We start from the raw sequence: 17810 nt of genomic DNA on the forward strand, positions 1-17810 counted from the left end.
TCATCTAATATGAACTGTGGCCTAAGAATATTCCCCTAGCACTGCCAGTGAAAAAGAATCTTGTGCATAACATAGCCCCCAAAATGTTAATTTTGGTTTACTATTAAAATATATTTGAAGCATATTCAATTAATAATAAGTTCAAGCCAGGCACTGCTGGCTGTTTTTCAAAAATTGCAGTTGGAAGCTCCAGTTCAGACTTTCACGGAGAAAGCAGAGGCTAAAATGAAAGTAGCTTTTGTGGAGAGAGTTTACAGAACAAAATGTTCAGTTGATATGTCAAGTAAATAGTTTACCACAAAGCCATGATAGCCCCCAAGAAAAATAAAAGTGCCACATTTTGTGCCAAAGCAAAATGTAAGGTCTCACAGCCCTAACACTTGATCAAAATTAGTTCCCTGGTTCCCAATTACACCACCATAGGAACTGCGTTTTAGAAGGAACTTTTACATTAGAATGAAGTTGAAAAGGAGAACAATTTGGCCCTATGCAAGAATCACGTCATAAAATACCATGGCCTACTTTGTGCTGGTCAAACTAGAGGATCATGATGGCCCCTTCTGGCCTTATGAATCTAAAAACATTTAAACAACAACAATAAATCCACTCTGCTACTAGCTTTGAGTATTTCCTTTGCTGGTGCTTAGGATATTTATGTTTTAATAAGGACTTTCTACTTCATAGCTTAGTTCTCTCTCTTGACTGACCATGCTTTCAAGATATAGCCCTGTGTTTATGTGATCGCAGCCAGATATTCTGGAAATGACTGCGATAGAAGCAGTATTGCCAGCCTCAAGACTTCAAAATCAACTCCATAATAACATGTATTGTCCCCAGGGCCGGCTCAAGCCATTCCTGAGCCCTGGGCAGCGGGCGCATGATGCATGTGTGGCTCCGCCCCCAGGCGCACGGCACATGCACGGCCCGCCCCCCAACACGCTGCACACCTTACAGCTGCAGTTGGGTATGCAGCGCCCCTTACAGCTGCCATCAGGCGCCCCCCATAGGTTAGCGCCCCAGGCAGCTGCCCAGCTAGCCCCCCCCCCCTTAATATGGCCCTGATTGTCCCACATATTATCAGAAGACAGGATACTGGGCTAGATGGACCATTGGTCTGACCCAGTAGGGTCACACTTACATTCTTATGAAAACTGTAGAAATTGACCTGATCGTTCTCTCAGACTTAGAAGATTTAGAGATTCCAAGGATAGGAGAAAGTCTGACATGTGTAATACTGGCCTGCATAGGTATGTGTATTGGGTGTGCCGGGTGTGCCCAGGCACACCCTAATGCTGTGGTCACCAACCAGTTGATTGTGAGGCATTCAAGCCTCCCATTTCCCTCCACTCCTGAGAAGCCCCACTACCTACCTCCAGCAAAAATGGAGGTAGTGCCGGCTTCCTGTAGGGTGGATGGAAGTCCTGCAGCTTTGCACCACTTCCGGGTGTTCCGGAAGCGCACTGGCTGCTCCCCTCCCTAAGTTCTTTGGTGTGCCGGGAACTTGCCTGGGGGAAGTTGGCCCCAAAGGAGGCGCGTGTGGGGGCTTTCCTCCTCTGTGGGGTGGGGTGGAGGGGGAGTCCTGGAAGGAGGCTGGGGGAGGGGACTCCCTTCCCCCATTAGCACCCTCTGCCCCCACTGGCACCCTGTCCCCTGCTGCAGAACTCTGCTCTCACCCCAGCACTCTGTCCCCTGCCCCAGCACTCACTAGCACCCTTTTCCAGTACTATGTTTCCTGCTCCCACCAACACAGTTGGGGCCACATTAGTGAGGTTTGGGGTTTTTTGGAAGGAGGTTTTTTTTTGGCGTCTCCCTTGTGTGGCCCCAGCTGACTTTTCTGTGGGTCAGTGACCCCCCAACTCAAAACAGGTTCCTTGCCCTTCTCATACAAAAAGTTTCTGCATTGTCTTTATTTATTTAGCATAGTATTTTATTTAAAATACTGGCCAAAAAAAACCCAGTTGGGGCGAAGCCCCCATCTGGCCACAGCATTATAACACTTCTGCACCCCCCAGACTCTAGATCTGAGCCTATCATACACTGAAACCCCCTGCCCTGAGCCCCTCACATACCCCAACCCAGATTCCTGCATCCTCACAGCCATGAGCCTGTGGCTTGCTTAGTACTGCAACCCTCCATCTGACCCCAACACTCCCCAGCCGGGAGCCCCCTCCCCAAGCCAGGATCCCCTTCTCCACCTCCTCCTGCATCCAGATTTCCTCCCAGAGCTTGCACCTCTCACCCCTTCCCACACCCAAAACCCTCGTTTCCACCCCAGAGCCCACACATCCTGCCTCAACCCAGCGAGGGTAAGGCCAGACTGCAGGAGGTTTTCCCGGATTCCAGAGATATCCTGGAAAAACTCTTCTGCATCCAGGGATGCATTTGTTCTTCTGCTTTTTTTAGTGGAAGAGCAAACATGCTCTTTCAGTAACCCCTACATTCCTCGTTCCACAAGGAATAAGGGGGATTCGAAAAGAAGGGGTTTTTCTAACATTTGGTCCAGTCTAGACAGGCCAAATGTTGGAAAAACCTCTTCCTACATAAGAATTGAGGGGGGGAAAGTGGCAGTGTAGGGTGTATAAGGGCTGGGGATAGCAAGTTATGGAGAGGAGGAGAATAGAGAGGACGGGGCTTCAAGAAAGGGGTGGAGGTCTTAGGGGAAGGATGGGGCAGTAGATCTTCGCTTGTTCTGAGATTTAGAAAGTGATCTTGGGTGTAAAAATGTTGGAGACCACTGCCCTAATGTCTCAAAAAAAAAGTGGCTTTGCATTTTAATTTAATCACATGATACGTTCTTTTAGTTTTAAAGTATGGATTGTTGTATTCTGCAATAAGCACCGAATTGCGTAATATAGATGTTGTAGAAATGTATAGAAAGCCCGCGTTCACTTGCAGTATGCTTCCCCACTACTGCGGCGCCGCATTACCATTGGTTCTCCCCTCCCCCTCCGACTACTATTCTAGAAAATTCTTTGACCTATATAAGCGGCCGCATCAAGCGTGCCCAGCACAGTGTCTACAAAGTTTTTAATCTTTGTCGCGTGTACTCTACTGAAATAGCATAACAAACCCATGGCTTTACGTTTTAATTCAACCGTATGATACCCCCTTTTAATTTGAAAACATGGATCGGTTCGTTGTTAAGATAAGAAAAGGAGCAGACAAACTGAATTATAATGAATGTGCTGATAGTAGTGCAAATACCTCAGACTCCTCGGTTAAGACCTTGCATGAAGATAATGCCGCCACCAGTTCCTGTGCGTGCAATAAACTGAGTAATGACCAACCGAAACAGACTTTGTCTCTTAGTTCAGGTCAGTGTAGTTCCTATTCAAAGCCATCAAACATTCCATCTGATGACCTGGTCTGTGATACTCCAAAAAATAGATTAGAACACCGGTCTCGATTATCTAGAGGTCCTTATCAGCCTAGATTGAGCATGTTTCCTAGACGTAAAATAGGGAATAAACAAAGAAGTTTTCAGTCCGATTGGTATGAAAAGTATAGGTGGTTAGAATATAGCCCATCAAAGGATGCAGCATTTTGCTTTTACTGCCGTTTCTTCTCCTTTAATGACGCAGCAAACAAAGGTCACACTGATCCAGCATTTATTGATAAGGGATTCAGAAACTGGTGTAGGGCTAACAAATGTTTTAAAAACCACTAACTGTCAAAATCTCATGTGTTGAACTGTTCTTCATGGTCAAGTTTTAATGAAGGGAAACCTATTGATATATTGTTGGATGAAGGCAAGCAGGCTTATCTGTCTAAACAAGAAGAAGAGTGATGCCATAACCGAAGTGTAATGGAGCGACTGATTGACATTGTTCTGTGTTTGGCAGAAGGTGGGAGACCATTCAGGGGTCACAATGAAAAAGCTGACAGTTTTGAGAGAGGTTTACTTCTAAAACGTGTCAATATGCTCCAAAAATATGATCCCTTAATGGCAAAGCATGTGCAACAATCTCCTCGAAACGCTACCTATCTGAGTAATCACATCCAAATTGATTTAATTGTGGCCTTGCACAATGTTGTGCAACAAAAGGTTGTGTCTTCACTAAATGGAAAAATGGTCTCAATAATTGCTGACAACACTACTGACTGTGGACACCATGAACAGATGTCCATTGTGGTGCGGTATTTTGACAATGAAAAACATAGTCCAGTTGAACATTTTGTGTCTGTTCAGAGACTATTGACAGTTGATGCTCTGTCTGTTTTTGACCAGTGAAATGATGTCCTTGACGTTCTTAAAATTGACTGGTCATGAGTGATGTCTGTCTGTTTTGATGGCGCATCTACTATGTCTGGATGTGCTGCGGGAGTTCAAATGAAATGTAAAGAAAGAAACAGTAAAATACTCTATGTACACTGCTATGCACATTGTTTGAACCTCATCCTAGTAGATGCATGCACTTCAAAGTAAACAAAACCGAATGTCTTTGATTTTTTTGGTGTTATTCAGACTCTTTATGCCTTCATGGAGGGGAGTTCTGTGCGACATGCAGTAATGGAGAAGATTTCACAAGAACTAGGATCCCAGTTGAAGACTTTGAAGTCACTGTCAAACACAAGATGGGTATGCAGAGCAGAAGCAGTGGCTGCTATAAAACAAAACTACTCCATCATTTTACAAGCTTTACAAGAGATTAGTAAAACAACTCGCCTTGCTGACGTTAAAATAAAAGCCTTATCCATGAACTAAATTCATTCAAGTTCATCTTTGCCCTTCGCATGATGCATCCTATTCTCCAGATGGTGGTAAAAATGAGTAAGGCTCTTCAAGCTCCAGATCTCAACTTATTTACTGCAATGACAGGGGTGAAAAGCTTTCATAACTCTTTGGCTAAGATGAGAAGTGGCCCAGAATATTTTAAAACTATTTTCAATGACAGTGTGAAAATATGTGTAGAGAATGATATATTGATTCCCCCAGTTAAGAAGAGAAAATGTCCACTCGTATTGATGATGCATTTGAGTCCCAGCATCACTTTGACACAAAAGAGGAGCAGGAGAGAATAACTTCATTTTACCCACTCCTGGACTCAGTGATTACCGGCATTGACCAGCGATTTGAACAGGAGACTTGTAAAATTGTGACTGCAATGGGAAAACTGCTGAGCTTAGACATTGGCAGGGACGATATGAGAATCATTACTAACAAATGTAAAGTGTCCTTGGATGAATTGGAAGCTGAAGTCGGATTGCTTCAGGGTTATGACGGATCTGTTCCTAAAGGTAGCAGTATGAACACCACCAGAGAGTGGCTTGATTGGCTAAAGGAATCGGATTGGTCTTCCATGTTCCAGGCCTTTTACAAATCTATGCAATGCTTTGCAGTCTTACCTGTTACAAGCTGTTCATGTGAAAGAGCCTTTTCGAAACTAGCACATGTAAAAATAAACTAAGTAGTACAATGTCCCAACAACGCCTCGACTTACTCATGATTTTGTACATTGAACAAGAATTGGCTTAGTCAGTTTATTACAATGATGTGATTGAAGAATTTAATTCCATAATACCTGGTGAGCGATGTCTCATTCTCTAGGACAGGAAGATGAAGAAACCTTAATCTGTTTTGGTCAGTTTGGTTTAGCTCATTATCTAGTTAAAGGAAAAGATCATGAAAATTGACTGCATCTTTGTATACACCTTGTTATCACTACAGCAAAAAATTGGTATTTTTTAAGTTTGTATTTTTTAGATAAAGTTTAGTTGTTAATTTTTAAAAAATTAAGTTTAGTTAAGTTTTAGTTTCTTTAGTTTGTTTGATGAATAAAAATAATGTCCTTTATGACTGAGTATTCAATAAATGTTCACATTTAAAAAAAATAAAATAAAATAAAATTCCCTTGGTGCACACCCTAATGCAATGTGCTGCACACACCTATGCTGGCCCTAGAACTTCTCTATAACAATTCCTAGAGCACGACTTTCAGAACAACAGCCAATCTTGATTTTAATATGGTTAGTGATATCTGATGTGCCAAATTTGAATGGCATTGTGTCTGGGCACTCAGATACTGGCTGCATCATGACTGGAGGAATATGGGGGCAGCCAGGCAAAATTTCTGTGGCTGGAATTATAACTTGACATACCAGTCCATGATGGGATAGGCAATTGGGCTGAACCTGCACAGCATTGTGACCCTGTTACAACACCATACATCACTCAGATTTGGCCCGCATCATTTGAGAGTGGCATGGATGATGGAAGCAAGCAGAGCTCCATGGGGTAGCTAGGCTCAGGAGAAGCCATCTTCACCTAGGACAGCAGTAAAGAGGTAGAGCACAGAGCTACACCTTCCTTAACTTGCCCATTGCTTTCCTCTGCCCTCACCTGTGGTGGACTCCAGACTCACATAACACCCTCTGTAGGATACAGAAGAGGGAGGAATGGTGTTGTGGAGACTGCTAGCCCACTATTTGACATAGGATGAATCAGATTTGGAGACGATCCAGGCTGATACTACTTATTTAAGTATCACAACACTCCTGTGGTGGAGATATATATTATACCTATTTATCAGAGGGCTGAGAGAAAGGAAGGATAAGTAACTTTCCTAAGGTCACACAGCAACTGAGTGACAGAATCAAAGCCACCTTTTCTTCTAGCTGAAAATGAATGGACAAGTCTCACCATTTTTTCTTTATAGGCACGATAATTTGCTGGATGCTTCTTCAGAAGGGGAAGTGCTTCTGAGTGACCTCAAATCAGTGCTATTTAAATATATATAACCTCCCAGGACTCAGCACCTCATTTTACTAGCTCCCAAATGGTTTACAGGGCATTTCCGTTGTCAATCATCTTATAAAGTCACATGTTGAGTCATATGAAGATATCAAGGTCACTTTTGAGTCAACATACACCAGAAATGTTGGCACCAAGTTAATAGAAGCCATTTTGCTACATGGCAAATCTATTTACAAGTGTGCACTGAAAGTATATTATTTATTGCTAGCAATGTAATTATAGACTTTAGAATATGTTCAGTGCCTTAGCTTCATCACAATTGACTGTGATAGGCTTTTTTTAAAAGAGAAGGCTCTGGCAGACTACATTATGAAAGAGAGACTGGCCCAATGCTTTTGGCAGAATTGTTAGTGCTTTCTGGGAGATTGAGGGCTAATCTACCCCAGAAACACTGCATTGGCAGAGTGACACCACTCTAGCATGCCTGGAGACGATTATCTTTGCCAGTGGGACAGTTGGCATAATTACTCCAAAAGACGGTAGCTATTGCTGGCAAGAGAGTGTCTTCCACCAAAATAGCACTGATGTGGACAGTGCTAAGGTCACTGCAATTTGCATCACTAAGAGAGGTGACTTTTTTCACGCCTCTGAGTGACCTATTTTAACTCAAGTAGTAGTGTAGCCCTGATAAATAGGCTGCAACTCCCCTGGCTCCTTCCTACATGTTGTCCAGCAGCTCTTTTCTGGAAAGGGACCAGGTCAAAAGTTAGTTAGTCATTTCTCTGATGCGCATTTGGTCCTTGGCATCTCTGCTGACATTTGACAGTAAGGGGGCGTCTACACAATACCCTAAACTCAAAATAAGATATGCAATTTGCACTACCCAACATAGCGCTATGCAATATAGCGCAAATTGCGTATCTTATTTCAAAATAGTTATTTTGAAATTTGGCATATTTACACAGAACCAAATTTCAAAATAACTCACTATTTTGAGCCATCCCTTATCCCTCGTGCAACACGGTTACCAGGATGGCAAAATAGTGCGCCCATTATTTTGAAAAATATTTCCAAATAATGGGTGGCTTGTGTAGATGCAGGGTAGCTATTTCAGGTTACTTCTGGTATCCCGAGATAGCTGTGCAGTTTAGACATACTCTGAGACTTTCTTTTGTGATACAAACATTTATCCTTAAGGGACTGAACTCAAAATGCAAAATCATTGTACATACCTCACCAACATTCCTTAGATGCTAAAGACTATCATCCTCTGCTTAGATCTGAAACAGTGGTGTAGAGGTGAAAAGCTTCTCTGCCTCATTCCTACACCTTTGAGCCATTCAATGCCTCTCAGATTTATTTAATCCAGCGAGTTTGAGAGGAGGAGTTACACTGGGTATGTGTTTAACCAAACTGGTTAAAGTTAATTGGTTAATCACCTTTTGTGACAAAAAGAGTAAGGACAATAACTAACCTGTGCCTGGCTTGACAGCTGCTAATCTGAAGACCCAGGTTAATTTAGGGAAACCTACATGAATAGGAAGTTTGAACTGTAAGGAAAGAGTGAGACTGTGGCTAGCCCTCTTGCAAAAACACTAGACAGAGAGCTAAAAGCACAAAAGTTCATCTGCTACAGGCTGCTGCCTGGGAGGGTAACACTACAAAGGAAATAAAAAAGTTGTTTGCAGTGTGGTTGCGTTTGTGTTGGTCCCATGATATGACAAAGAGAAGGTGGGTGAGGCAGTATCTTTTATTAAAGCAATTTCTATTGGTAAAAGAGATAAGCTTTAGAGCGCCACAGAACTCCTCTTCAGGTCTGGGACAGGTAATCAGAGTTTCACAGCTAAATACAATCAGTTCTAGCTTGTATTTAGCTATGACCCACTTGATTACCTTTCCCAGACCAGAAGATATTACACCATCCACCTTATCTCTCTCGTATAAAAGTTGTATCATTTGTAGAATTCAGAAAGGGAAAACTAGGCACTATCATTCATAACGTATGAATCCTATATATTACTGGCCTGTTGAGAAGGGATTTGCCCCATAAATAAGAACAGAACATAAGAACGGCCATACTGGGTCAGACCACAGGTCCATCTAGCCCAGTATCCTGTCTGCCGACAGTGGCCAATGCCAGATGCCCCGGAGGGGGTGAATAGAACAGGGAATTATCGTTTGATCCCTCTCCTGCCATCCATTTCCAGTCTCTGACAATCAGAGGCCAGGGACACCATTCCTACCGATCCTGGCTAATTGCCATTGATGGACCTAACCTCCATGAATCTATCTAATGCTTTTTTTAACTCTGTTAAAGTCCTAGTCTTCACCACATCCTTTGGCAAGGATTTCCACAGGTTGACTGTGTATTGAGCGAAGAAAAATTTCCTTTTGTTTGTTTTAAACCTGCTGCCTATTAATTTCATTTGGTGGCCCCCTAGTTCTTATATTGTGGGAATAAGTAAATAACTTTTCCTTATTCACACCAGTCATGATTTTATAGACCTCTATGATATCTCCCCTTAGTCTCCTCTTTTCTAAGATGAAAATCACAGTCTTTTCAATCTCTCTTTATATGAAACTCCTGCCTGAATGCTATTTGTACCCTTTTATAAACCCTTTTAGATCAGTAACTGATTTTGATAAGAACCAGTTTTTCTTCAACATCCTCCACACATAATCAGCCTCCCAAGAGGGAAGTTCTGTAGCTAATTTAGGCTTTGTCTACACTTCTAAGATTAAAGCGCATCATCCATTCTTCTCCCACCCCTCAAATAAATTACAATACTAAATCCAAAGAAAACTGTGAAGAATGTGGGGCATTTGTGTATTATTTTAATGAAATAAAATGTGTAGCTCAGTTTTCAGTCTCATTTTGCATTGTTATCCACTGGTTATGAAGGGATTAATTTGTTTCTTGGAATAAGGAAATGGGTAGGAGTCATGCTGGTGGATCTGAGTTAGTATGAATAAACTACCAAGAATTGTCTGCATATGAATTGAGTTGCATTGGACTGAGGTGTGAGCACCTGGGTATCAGAACTCTGTCCATTCTAGCCTTAGGACAAATGACTAATGCCAGGTTTACAGATCCATCTGCATTTCTCAGGAGTGTGAAAAATCCATGCTCCTGAGCAACATAGTTAAGCAGTCTAACCTTCCATGTTTCTTCCATCAATCTAGTATCACCTCTCCAGGCAGCCCTAAGAGCTGCCCAGAGTGCATCAAGTGGTGAAAGAGCTCTGGGCTCCAGTGGCAGTGTGCCACAGGCCCCTTTGAATCACAAGGCCCCAAGGCAACTGTCCCCTTTACCCCCTTCCCTCCCATTGGCCAGCCTGGGCTGGAAGAGCCCACGCTGAGAAACAGGAGTGCCAAAGTCAGTGGTGTAGCAGAGCCAGGGGGTCCCTTTTCTAAAAAGTGGAGACCTAAGGCCTAGCACTAAAAGTGGTATTATTCCAGAGAGGCTGTCTAAAGGTTGGAAACAAAACATGCCCTTGTGGATCAGTGGACAAAGATATTTGACTTTGGGGACAACAAAACAGATAAAAAGCACAGACTAAACTGTCTTATCACATTACTTAAGGGGAAGTTATTTCATTTACTGCAAATTCAGAATGAAAAATTAATAATTAATTCCAGAATCGCTGAATCAAAAAACCCTATTTAAAAAAAATCATTGTCATTTATAAAACAGCTAATAAAAACCCACTTCATTTATTTTTTGTAATACAGTAGTGACTAGAACCCCCAGCCAATCAAGGCCCCATTGTGCTGGTGGCCGTATACTCACTGAGCAAGCAGAAGACAGCCCCTGCCCCAGCGAGCTACACAGACAAGAGGAAGAAGAAGGAAGCAGTTTCTCTGGTTTACAGACAAGGAGCTGAGGCCCCAAAAGATTAAGTAATTTACCCCAATCATACAAGTTGGTCAGTCACAGTACCAGATCTCTTGAGTCTCTCTATAGTGCCCTGAACCAATGGCTATCTTTCATTTCATCATGAATTTTTACATGAGTAACTATTTCATGCCAAATACTACTCTCATTGAGGACAATGGCAAAACTCCCAGTGGGATTAGGATTTGGCCCTTAAAACAGACTTGACTGAAAAAGCTTTTCCTTTTCTTTCATTTCTTGTTTATCCTAACTTGCTCTGTATACAATAATTTTAAGACTAGTAACTAATTATTTACAGGAGGGACAAGCTTTATTTCCAAAACGTGATGGTCTGTTTTAAAGAGTGATGTACATGGTTGTCAGTGAGTCATCTAACCACAATTAAATTCAGGCAAATGATTTATTAGTGAGAGTCACTAATGCCAGTAGCGCTTTGGAAGATCTGATCTATATTTACTAGTCTCCTGTTTAATTTGTCGTTTGGCAGAGTGTAAAATACCTCAGAGTTCCACAAGATGTCAGTAGAAAGAGAATAAAGTTTTCTTTGTAGTCTCTGTTTGTACTTGTTTTTACATGGCAAAAGTGAAACAGAGTATCTGTTTTGCACCTAAAGATTAAAGGACATACTGTTATTTCTATGAGGAGCCCAGATCTGCTTTCAGGCAACCTGTAGGGAGGGAAAGCGGAGAGACAAACATCAGAACATGCAACGAGGCTGATTATTTTAGTCTTTCGTCCCATAAAACCTTCACCTGACAGGCTTTATTACTTTCTGTTATAATTGCCATACAAGTTGACGTCCGTTAAATACTTTGGGAAATAGATGTAATCATTCCAAACTTTGGACTAACAATTAATTTACTATTTAGGTTTGTCAAACATGTCAGGTTCAATAGATCAAAAAATGATGAAAACAAATTAAGAACAAGTTATAATAAAGACAATATCCAAATACATTACAAGGGCTACACTCACATTGAAAAGTCCTGACATTGGCCTAGTAGGTCTATTAGGTAATCATGTCTAGAGAGAATAAATAACAGTGAATTATAGGGCTATGATTTTATATGGGGTTTGTGCCAGTGCCATAAATCATGTGAGTGACGTTTAGGGAGACTCAAAAGATTAAATGCAGCTGCTTCTTATTTTGTATCATGTGTGACTCTAAATTCAGATCTGTACCCTGCCCAGTTTCCCAAAGAGAGCGTCTGTCTTTCACCTGCTGACGTACGCACTTCTGCATGTGTCTCTGCTAATCCTTTTTTGGCTTCTGTCTCCCTTTTCCTCCCACTACTGACTCTTTCGTGATAGCTTTCTACTCCTAGTATGGCACTCTTTTAACACGTTAGTAGGACTTTCTTCATTGATGGAGCAGACTTCCCCGGTCACTCCTTGGATCTGACTGGGTCCGTTTCATAACTCCCAGATAGGCTGGCAGCAATGGTGCACTAGAGGGAGCTAGAGGATAACATGATGCCAGCCAAATGATAGTAAGGGGATACAGCTGCATAATTAATCAAGAAGTAATGTGGAGAGGCAGGTCTGATAAATGGGAACACATTTTTCTTGCTTTACCTTAAAAAGCACATCAGACTGACTTTATTTGGGGACACAGACATGGGTGGTCCTAATATGATTGGCCGAGTTTCAATATGAGCCAGCATGACATAATATGAATTTATAGCACAGCCTTACTCCCATGATAGCCTGTATAAGGAGATGATAGGTGAGGTCTTTGTGCCCTCTTTACCCTGCAGAGCGGGTTCCATGCCAGACCTATGAAACCCATGAACCCTGTAAAGAGATATCTCCCTACTAGGTACATGGATTACATTTTCCCCTGCTTAAATCACTTCCGTTCCAGCAGTGCACCTGAGACACAATCCAAAACATCTTGCCTTTGTTGTTCTGCACAGGCAAGTAATGGGGAGAGGTATGTACAATAGGCTTCTATCAACTGTGAGTCTGTTGTTTTTAGAATAGTTGGGAAGTCAAGAACATAATCCTTATATTTAACAGGGCGAGTTCTAATTCTGCCAGTCCTGCAAAGTTCCACTAGTACCTCAGTAGCAGTTGGAGCAACAGAAGAATTCAAACCATGTTCTGTAGAAAGCCCATCTTGTCTGTCTTCCAGTTCAGTTTAAACAAACACTTTGGTTTGGATCAAACTCTCTTGCCAGAGGGTTAAGATGAAACTCCCAGGTCAAATCAAGAACAGATTCATCTTCATTCTCCATCTGAATGAGCGCTGGCTCTCAGCTTAGGCTGTAGAGCTCACTCATTCTTATCTCTCGCTGTAAGTGTTCTGAGTGCCACTAAATGGGACAGTAAACCACACCAAGTAGGTGTGTGGGTTACACGTTTATTTTCCCATACCTCAGCTGATGTGTTAAAGAATATAGGAAACAAGGCATATTTATTTCAATAATGTATCCTCTGGTTTAATTTTTAAAGCAATTTTCAGTTAATTAATAATATTATCCATATAGCATCTTCTTACTTCCAATAAGGAAAGCATGCATTTCTTTTACAGATCAGTTATTTAATTACAGAAGGGAATATTATGTTTTGTAGTACTTATCCATAAGAAAGATCCCACACAACAGGTAGATGGTTATCATAAGTAAGTAAATGGATAACTGTGAAATAATACTAGCAGCTAATGCATGGGCCAGAACCTTACCTGGAGATCTGGCTCATTCTCTCTCAAGAAGGGGAGGAAGTGTCCCTTGAACCCAAATGAATCAAAAGCAAATAAGAATACACATACATAAAGCTTTTGATGAATAGTGGCAGGAAACCACAGTAACTTACACTGCTTTGGCAAGATATTTTAAAGTTCTAAAGTGACTGTTGCATTTTTAAATCTTTACATTAATTTATTTTCCTTTCTGATTTAATGAAATACGTAGATAGAAATAGATGTGGTGGGAAAATAAAGGGAGATAATTTATATTGTTATGGTTGAAGGCACCAGACAGTGCTGTTACATATAATCCTCAAATTCTTTTTCTTACTATGTGAGCAGTGTTCAGTCTTGAATGCTGTGTCTTTATTTTTGTGATGAAGTTTGTCATTGGAGGGGCTGTTGCAAGCAGCAGACAAATTTGTTCTGTCATCATGTCAGTAACTAGGGTCAAGGGCAAAGTTGCTTCTTAGGAACTGGACGTTGGTGGTTGAGCGGAGATTCCTGTGTGCTGTTTGTGGCACCTCTGTTCCGGACCTGATGTATGTAGTTTAAAATAAACAGGTTGCATTGAGATGACACCTCTACTCTGTGTCACTGATTTCTATTCCCATATGGTACTAATCTGCAGATTTTCCCTACTGTTCAGTAGAGGGCTGTCAATAACTATACATGTATTACAAGGATACATGTGTGCACATGTTGCAATGTTTCTATACATAAAAGTCTGTGTGAGCATTACTTTATAGGCCATGTGGAGAATGGCATTGCTCAAAAGTATAAAAAGAAGAAACAAGGAATGTTTTGCTATTCTAGTGAAAATAATGCCACATTTGATTACCCAAATTCATGAGGGTTAGGAGACTTGTATGTTATAAAATTTCTGCAGTCAGATGTTTGAAGAAGCAGCAGTCTGATGGGAAACCAAAGCCTTCTAATTCTTTCAACTCCTTTTTTACTACCACCCTTCCAGCTAATATGCATGGTTCACTAGACGCAATAATATAAAAGAGAATGTTAAAGACCTGCAAGGATATATAATGGTCCAAATTTTCTGGTATGCAATATATGTTCCAAAACTGCATATTAACGAAGGCCCAGTGGAATCTTCTGCAAAAACTCTAGGGGAAGGAATCCCCCCCAGCTGGTAGGTCCATGGTATGAGTGGGAGCATTCTTCTCTCAAAGGCACATGCTCTCTGACTATATATCTAGAAATCTGGTCTTCCATAGTTTTGCCAAGATTTAAGCAATAACTCATATTTGTTGCCCACCACCGTGGTGCAAGGCACCTCATCTTCGGAGCAATGTGAAATGCCTGCACCAAAAATGCCTTACCCTATTTACACACTAATGTTAGCCCAACTATTTTATATGTCTCGATTCATCACATGTATTTTTTTTCTCCTCTTGGCAGGTGATACTGGTGAAAAGGAAGAATGAGAATGATTACTTATCCATAACTCCCAGCAGTATGTCAGGTACACATATTTCATACCATTTGGCTACACAGTATCATGTATTGTTGTATTTAACATTTTATGGGCATTGAGTGCTTTTGAAAGGTTATGAAATGAATTGTTCCTGAAGACAAAAGTCCACTTGTACCCCCAAAACAGGTGTAATTTGGGTAGCAAGTCACCCTACTGAGGTGCCTCAACTCCCCAGCAGGAGGGGTCAGCTGCAAGGAGGCAGGGTCTATGGTCCATTCTCCATGACCATTCCTTCCATGATTCCTCTGCTGAATCTGCCAACAGGGTGGTGATTGCTACCAACTCTGTTGGGGGTCAGGATGGTTTCTCTGATGATTCTAGGTCCTCTAAGGACTGGACTGAAATAAACTCAGACCATCAAGCAGTCATCCTGTAAAAATGGCTCTTGTAACTACTGACCTGGTCTGGGCTGAGTTGGGGCTGAAGATTTCAAGGCGCAAGGCTCTAGACCTCATTTCAAGTCATCTTGATGAGCCTGTCCCCTTTTAGATATAACACATGAGAATGTTCACTTTGCATTAGAATTGCTGGCGTTAAAAAATTGCAATCCAGGAGTGGGATGTTCACAAATATGTAATATATAGAAATCATGTTGAATCCCAGAGTCTCTCTCCTTTTTCACTGTACATTCGAGTTTCTTTTTCAGTTTGCATTGTCAGCAAGAAACTTCTGTATTTGTCTATAGGGTTTTTTATCATTTCAAAACTTACATGTTTTATTTTAAAAGCTCACATGTGGGATGCAGGGTGTTAATTTTGCACTGATTAGGGAAAGTCACAACAGGTCAGACTGAATTCCAGTCATTGGACTTAGGAGAACATTCGATCCCAACTCCCTTGGGAGTGCTCAGGGCTCCAGAGGGGGCAAGCAGAGGTAGCTTAGAGCTGTGCCCATTCCCCCATGCACTGTGTAGCAGGAGGTAAAAACAGCTACACCCACAAAGGGCACATAAGTGCCCAGTAGATTCTGTGCACTGGGACTTTCTGGAGACATTGGGACTCCCCAAAGCAAAATGTTTCATTGTGCTTCCCCAACAGAAGGATAACTGACCCACACTGGATGAAGGAAAGAAGTTAAATGGTGATACCTGGATCTTTAGCATTTATAAATAGCAGTAAGCACCACAGACTCATGTAACATAAAAAAGGGTGGCTGAAAGGAACTGATTTTAAAATAAAAACCTGGGTGCAGCTGCAGCTTTCAAGTGTTTTCATTTTGATCTATTTTAATTTTTCATTTCTTTTTAAGAGAGCTTGTAATCCCCTGTGTGATTGAGAACGGAGAAAGGAGCATGCCCAGAATATAAAGCTTTTCAAATCTTTAGCTACAGCCAGGGAAAGGTCTCTAAAGCCAGACTGGAGGTTAACCTTAATAAATTAAAACAGAGGTTTAGATGCTGCTCTTTAAAGTCCATGGAGCGCCAATTGATTTATACCACTGTTACTGAGAGCAAAATCTCGCCCAAAATGTGTTTGCTGTCCTGAATTGTATGTTGTATTATACTGAACATATATCTACTCGCTTTTTTATATATGGCCCCCTTGCATGTATGCTGCATTTTTTTTATTATTGTTACGTTGATTACTTAGTAGATACTGGCCAAGCATTCCAGTCTTTACTGAAATCAGTGGGAGTTTTGCCTGAGAGAGGATTGCAGGATTTGGTACTCTGTGTAGTGCAGCCAAGTCACAAATGCTGTCATCATCATCATCAACATCCATGGGTCTGCTTCTCTGGAGGGTTGGTCAGATGAGTGTCGATGCTCTGATCGTAAAACAATACGAATGAAATCTGATGCCAGTACGATTAACTGATAAAAGATGCTGGCTCGGATGTCGCCTGGATAAACAAGGTCCACAGTACCAATCAAGCGATCGATGTTGGATCGATAAGTTGGCTACCAAAAGGAAACTACAGCTGCTGTGCAAGTCATTATTTTTGATTTTTTTTATTCTGATGCATTTCTAATCTCAGCTTTAACATTGTAGTACTGTGATTATTTTGAAGTGAACAGTGTGTGTGGGGGGGGGGGGGAGGTGTAAGTATATCTGTGTCTCTAGTTAGAAATAAGGAGAGATGCCAAATTTTCCAAGATGATTTGTGTGCCTCAGTCTTTGGATGCCTAGTTTGAGACACTGAAATAGGGTGTGGCTTGACCCTTTAAGTACTAACAGCCTAAGGCCTAAATTACAGCCGGACCCCGAGTTGCGAACCGTTCGCATTTATGACCAAAGCTCCCATGGAGCGGTCGTAAAAGTGGTCCCCGAGTTACGAACACGACCCATAACGGTCGCTATGTAACTCAATGGGGTCCGAGTTACAAACAGATTAAGTTACGGCCAAATGTTTGGTCCATAACTCGTTCATAACTCGGGGAGAAGCTGTACGCAGAAGACACAGTTGAGCAGGAAATCAGGCATTTCTACTATGAGGGGAGCAGAAAGCTGCAGAAAAGAGGAGGAGGCTCAGGGAGAAACAGCCAAAGAAAGGTGTGTGTCAGAGTAGAGAAGAGCTGCAGGAGGCTCTTGCAGGTGACCCTTGACAAGGGGGAAGGTTTCAGTCTGGAAGCCAGAGCCAGAGGACTGAAGATAGCTGAGGAGCAGGGAAAACAGATTCCATTTTAGTAAAACAAAAACAAAAAACTCTAGCGCTGAGAATGGAATGCTATGGCAGGAAATGCTGCACAGGACTGAATTTTATATTGTGTCTTATGTCAAATATTAGACCCTGGGAGAAGGAACATTATTGGACAAAAAGCCTGTCTGAATATAGTTAATAAGTCTCCTGAAAGAGAGAAACTGAGGCAGGCTGTTTGGAAATTGACCTCAGGCCACAAGGGGATTTTCAGGATAGGAGGCAGTTGGCTTGGTGACACTCACTTAAGGGTGGTCTGATTTTTAAGAAAGTGGGACTTGTTTGTATGTCAGGGGTGGTAGTGGGGTGGTAGTGGGGTTTATAGCCAGGGGTGGTAGTGGGGATAAGCTCCCACTGTCTATAAAGTACCCCTATACGGCGTGCGTCTCCAATAGCCTCTGACAACCAA

The 17810-nt window shown here is 41.8% G+C and overlaps 1 protein-coding gene across 13 annotated transcripts in view; it reads left to right on the forward strand.

Moving 5' to 3' along the window:
• THRB (thyroid hormone receptor beta) overlaps positions 1–17810 on the forward strand; it is a 293517-nt gene that overhangs the window by 198151 nt on the left and 77556 nt on the right. For all 13 annotated transcript variants that reach the window (XM_075922048.2, XM_075922041.2, XM_075922039.2 and 10 more), the window contains one exon: positions 14692–14755. In XM_075922048.2, the coding sequence (XP_075778163.1) occupies positions 14749–14755 (7 nt within the window). In that variant the 5' untranslated portion in view covers positions 14692–14748. The remainder of the gene's footprint in view (positions 1–14691; positions 14756–17810) is intronic.

Source organism: Pelodiscus sinensis, chromosome 2, assembly GCF_052426305.1.
Source record: "Pelodiscus sinensis isolate ZL-2025 chromosome 2, ASM5242630v1, whole genome shotgun sequence".
Taxonomy (NCBI): domain Eukaryota; kingdom Metazoa; phylum Chordata; order Testudines; family Trionychidae; genus Pelodiscus; species Pelodiscus sinensis.